The 5,754-nt window shown below is 42.5% G+C and overlaps 1 protein-coding gene across 1 annotated transcript; it reads left to right on the top strand.

Moving 5' to 3' along the window:
• Window positions 1-814: 814 nt before the first annotated feature.
• LOC149196491 (pentatricopeptide repeat-containing protein At2g13600-like) lies at window positions 815-2,167 on the top strand. The gene has a single exon (XM_089408300.1). The coding sequence runs from the start codon at window positions 815-817 to the stop codon at window positions 2,165-2,167; it is 1,353 nt and encodes a 450-aa protein (XP_089264426.1).
• The last annotated feature ends 3,587 nt before the right edge of the window (window positions 2,168-5,754 follow it).

The following is a 5,754-nucleotide window of genomic DNA, read 5'->3' as shown; positions in this document are numbered from 1 at the left end:
CACATAAAGCTTGAGGATGGCTTACAAGTAGCCACTGCATATAGGTTGTCCTAGTGACATTTAGTGTTCTTAGATTTGCAGATAATAATACCTTGTAATGACGGTATTGATCAACAACTACATCTGCATTACCTCCATCCACAGTAATCCCTGAAAATACAGTTAAAACAAACAATAGCTACTTCCAGCCTTGGCCTTCAAAGTCCCAAAGTAGAGTAAGGAACTGAGTAGAATGCAAATGAAGGGATGAATGAAGATATGTGATGAAACAGACCTTCCCTTCCCTGTTGAGTTTACCGAGGCCATTCTCAGGGCGAGGACCTGTGAGAGTACCGTTACACTGCTTATCCAACAACCCCATTGCTCTTATTTCTCCCTCTATGTAAACAGATAGGGTTATTCAGAGTTAGTGATACTCAAATCCTAGCAACTGAAATGGGAGATACCGCTTACTTGAAATTTAATAGCTTCATGATGGAGGGTTACGAAACCTTAGCACTTCTATTGATTCTGAAATTGCCCACTAGGTCAACTGAAACTCTTGCCCGTGCCTCTGCCATTGGCCCTGCTGCATCCTCTGTCACTGCCTGTCTTAATGAAATTAGCCATGCCACTGGATCTACTAAATCTTTGTTTGTCACTAGTAGTGCTTAAAGAAGGGCTGTTGCTGGAACCCAGTAATCGAGATGTATTTAAAGTTTTAATATCTTCTTTTGAAGCAACCTGCACAGCACACAGAGCAAACGGAATGTTACAACATTTGAGCCATCACAAGAATAAGAGTAACATGATTATAGAATGGTTGCAGGAAACAATGTCTGGCCTTCAACGTAAAATGCACAAGACCAGTCCTAAATCCCAAAGCAATCTCGATAATACATCTGTTGACCAAATCCCGACACTCCGTAAACGGGGTCGCTTCAGCGAGGCGCTAGGCATTCTGGATATCACAGGAAAACGTTTAGAGTGTTCTATGTATGTTTGTCTTTTGCAGGGATGCATGCAAAAAAACGCCCTACCAGAGGGTAAGGCAATCCATGCCCACATCAAGCAGAGCGGATTTACGGGAGATGCAGTTTTGCACAATGCACTTCTCAACCTGTATGCCAAGTGCGGCACTATGGCGGACGCTCGCAAAGTATTCGACCAAATGCCTGAACGAAACGCGTGCTCATGGACGGTCATGATTGCTGCTTGCACGAGGGATGGGTTTCCTGAGGAGGCATTGGCACTCTTTAACCAAATGCCAAGAACAGACCTCCAACCCAATCACTTCACATTCGCGACTGTTCTTCCAGCATGTGCCAACTCGGCATCATTATGGAAGGGCATAGAGATTCATGCGAAAATCATAAAATATGGTTTTGAGTCTGATCTGGTTGTTGCCAATGCTCTAATAGACATGTATGCAAAATGTGACACCATAGAGAATGCGCGCGAATTGTTTGACAAAATGCTTCAAAGAGATGTGGTTTCCTGGACAACGTTGATTGCAGGATATACACAGAGTGGGTTGGTTGATGTGGCCTTGAAACTATTCGAGGAAATGCCTCAGCGAAATGTGGTTTCATGGAATGTAATGATTTCAGGGCTTTCACAAAATGGTTACGGGGAGAAAGCCCTGGAGCTTTTCAGACAATTGCAATTGGCAGGTTTGAAGCCTGAGGCAAAAACCTTTGTTAGTGTTCTTCCTGGATGTGCCGATATGGCAGCCCTGGATTATGGTATGGAGATCCATGAAAAAATAATTAGTAGTGGATTCCAGTCTGATGTTGTTGTGTTGAATTCACTGATTGACATGTATGCGAAACATGGTTGTATACAAAAGGCACATGTATTATTTGACAGAATGCATGGGAAAGACACTGTGTCATGGAATACGATGATTACAGGATATGCACAGAATGGGTTGCTTGATGAGGCTCTGAAAGTTTTTAACGAAATAGGTCAGCCAGACGTGATATCATGGAGTGCAATGATTTCAGGGTTTTCACAGAATGGTCAGGGCAAAGAGGCTTTGAAGCTTTTTGAACAAATGCAATTAGCGGGTATCAGGCCAGACGCGAAAACCTTTGCCAGTATTCTCTCAGCATGCGCCAACTTGGCAGCGTTGGAACAGGGTATGAAGATCCATGGAAAACTAATCTCAGAATCTGTTGCCCGATAGTCTCCACCTCTCACAGAAAAAAAACATACCAAACAGATGACAATGGACAAGACAGCCACGTAGATAATGAAGAAATAGATTGAATTCGGCGGGAGGATGAATACAATGTTGGATTTTTTGATGCCAAGGCCGGTTAACCAGCGGCAAGTGACTTTACGCTCTACCATAGTTGGGGAAATGTGGTGGTTTCCCCAGTGGCAGAGTCGATGAGGGCTATGCGGCCATTGTGGCGAAGCAAGGAGACGTAGGTGGGGAGATCCAGGGGAAAATCCACTGGTTTTCGATTGCTGTAATAAGTTTGGTTGGAGCTGCAATATCCGATGCGTACATCGATCTGGACCTTCGCTTCAGCTTCCCAGTGAACGGTTATAACCATTCAACTCCCTTCCTATAATCCAACGATTGACAATACTATAATCGTCTAACACATGATCTAACGGCACAGACGGATGACAGGTAGATTTTAGGGAAGTTTATTTCAGAGGGGAACGCCTTACGGCGTAATTAATTGGCAAATTATTTTGTGAAAATAATGTTGACTCAATAGATAATGCCCTGCCAGAAACCCAAATCCAAAACCACAAATCTAAATTCAGTTTAGATGTAAAATAAAATCGTTTAATTCAAATATTAATTTACAGGTGGTTGGATATATTTTTACGGTGTAGTGGCTAAATTGGATCATGAGGGTGGCTCAAATTATTCAGAGATATTACCAATTCACTGGGATAAAAATATCAAGTTCAACTGAGCTTGGCACATTCTCAATCTTAACATTTCACTTTTAAACCACCTAGATTTGCACAATTTAAATTATAACATCTCACTATTAAACAAATCCTTCTTCCCAAATCATCAGATAGAATAAATAAATAAATAACTAAAATGGATGACTATACCGGAGAAAGGAGATTCGAGCGGGGAAGGAAGACTGACGGATCTGCGATCGATTCCGGAGATGGCCCCAATTGTTCGCGTCTGCTGCTCCTCGGGCTCTCTAGAGGGTTTAGCGCATGGAGGATCCAGATCCATAGCCGATCGTCGGCCTCCACAACCTCTGGCTCAAGCGAATCCAGATCAAAATAAACCCCCGGTCCGCCAAGATCTGCCAGATACGAAGACGAAGATCGCCGCAAATCATTGGGTCGAAACAAGGGTTTCGAATGGCCATTCAGGATACCACCAGGACTCAGCAGACGAGAACAAGCTCGGCGGAGAAGCGGTTTTCTGCAACAATGGAACTCGCAGGATGGAAAACCGTAGTTTTTGTTCAAGGTATGGAAGAAATACCCCTTTCATTGAATATCAGAACGCTGCTCTGTATATTATTGGCGTAGATCTGGGTTCTCTCCTACCTTGGAGCTCCGAATGGGTTTCTTTCCCACCGATCCGCGGCATCCTGTACAGAGTATGCCCTGAACTAACAGATCTAGACCCTATTATGGCATATCGACCCTATCTCGTCCCGATCCAGGGGAATATGCGCAGATCAAGACCTGGGTTCGTCGAACCAGATACCAACATGGCAGATCGGACTCATATGATAAATCGGACTCAAACCATAACAGATCTGGTCGCCCATCCACTGATATGGGACATGCAAAAGCCACAGAACAAAATCTCTGCATCAGATCCATCAATTACAAGAGTTGGAACTCCGGCAAGAGGATTCCAAGTATTTATAAAACTACCTGAAGGAAAATCGAAATTTATCTGGGTACAAGAATCAGATACTGTTAAGCAAGTGCAGGAAATGATCATGAAACAATTAGGATTTCCTATCAGATCACAAAATCTGATATATGAGGGCAGAGCTCTACAAGATACTAAATATCTCTGGGAATATCAGATTAAACCCCTGTCAACAATCACACTAAATCTGAGATTGAGAGGGGGAGCATCTGTCAATGGCAGGAACAATAATAGAGCTGAAGGGAGTGGCACAGGTGCAGGGAAAAAACCAAGTAACACCTCCTTCAAAGACATCCTACAAGGGAAAAACAAAGAAGGAACAACACCAAATCAAACAGGGATGATCGCCAGGCCATATATTGTGGAACAGCTGGATCATACCCCAGTATACAACATAGATACACCAGAAACAGAGGAGTACTGTAACATATATGAAAGGCAAGCAGTAATATGCAGATTTAACAGCTTTTGGCCCAAACCAGTTGATTTATTCCACTGGATCTTCACGAACTGGACCATGCAATGCGAAATACACCTCTGCTCCAAAGGTTTCTTTATAGTAAATTTCTTATCAGCATCTGACAGGGACACAGTAATCCAGGAAGGACCTTGGTTCTGGGGTTCCACAGGACTTTTCATCACACCTTGGTTTCCAGAATTTGACGCAAATACAATGGTTGTTACCAAAATGCCAGTTTGGGTGCGACTACACAACCTCCCAATACATCTCTGGACTGATCAAGTACTAGCTGGAATTGGAAATACCATCGGACGCTACATCAAATGGGACACACAGCGATTGGAGGAAAGAATTTACACATATGCTCGGATATGTGTGGAAGTAGACCTCAGCAAAGGCCTGCCAGACCAGATTCAGCTGAGGCATGGACAGAGGAGCTGGACCCAAGGTTTAGACTTCGAAAATACTGCCTTCAGATGTCGAATATGTAGACAAACGGGACACCTACAAAGCACATGTCCAGCAGCCAAAAAAGACAATCGAAGAAAGAAGAAAACAGAAAAAAAAGTGAAGGGATGGCAATTCTCCTCACCCGATTCAGATGACGAGGAGGAAGAAGAGATGGAGACCACCAATCCCAAACAGCCCAGCCAGACGAACGAAGTACCAACAGCGGAAGACAAAAGACCACAGGAACAATCAGAAATAACACAGGCAAAAACAATAGATACTATGGACATGAGCAGAAACAAACGACATCACATATCAGATTCTTCAGACTCTGATAAAGAAAATCCACAACCTGTGGCTGAAACTGCACTGGCATTGATAAGTCCAACAGAACCACAGGGGGTTTGGAAAAAAGTTGAGAAGAAAAAGGGGCGAAAATTATGATTTTCCCCCACATGTACATAATCATATATGCATGATTTTCCTGCACTCGTACACCCTGCGCGGTGTTGACGGATCACTGCTTTTTTACAAAAAAGCACCATTTTTGACGGATCACTGTTTTTCAGCATATGCCGATGGCATCTACAACATGTAATTTTTCAATATTAATGAAAGATTACGATTTTTCCAGTGGAAAAAAAAAATAAATAACTAAAATATTATTTTAACCCGTTTGTTTCCCATTGTGTTTCCCATTGCAATTTAGTGCGTCGATTTCAATGTGTTTCACCTGCAATCCAACATTTCTTGGGAGATTGTTTTAAAAATAATTCAATTTGGAAAAATATTTCATATAACTTTGAACTATAACATGGAAAAAACCTTTGTATACAAAACAAATTAACATGGTATGGTACGGTCTGCACATTCAAACATCGTATCTCTACCGCTTCCATTTCTGAATGTCGATTTTGTGCACTGAAACATTCGGCCATGTTCAAGAATTTCTGAGCTACAGTTCGGATCTATTTAGTCCAAACAC

This window comes from Pinus tabuliformis, chromosome 2_2 (assembly GCF_031772625.1).
Source record: "Pinus tabuliformis cultivar Carrire ecotype Pingquan chromosome 2_2, CPIR1, whole genome shotgun sequence".
Lineage (NCBI taxonomy): Eukaryota > Viridiplantae > Streptophyta > Pinopsida > Pinales > Pinaceae > Pinus > Pinus tabuliformis.
The sequence above is the reverse complement of the archived record's forward strand: the minus strand, read 5'-3'. Positions and strand labels throughout refer to the sequence as shown.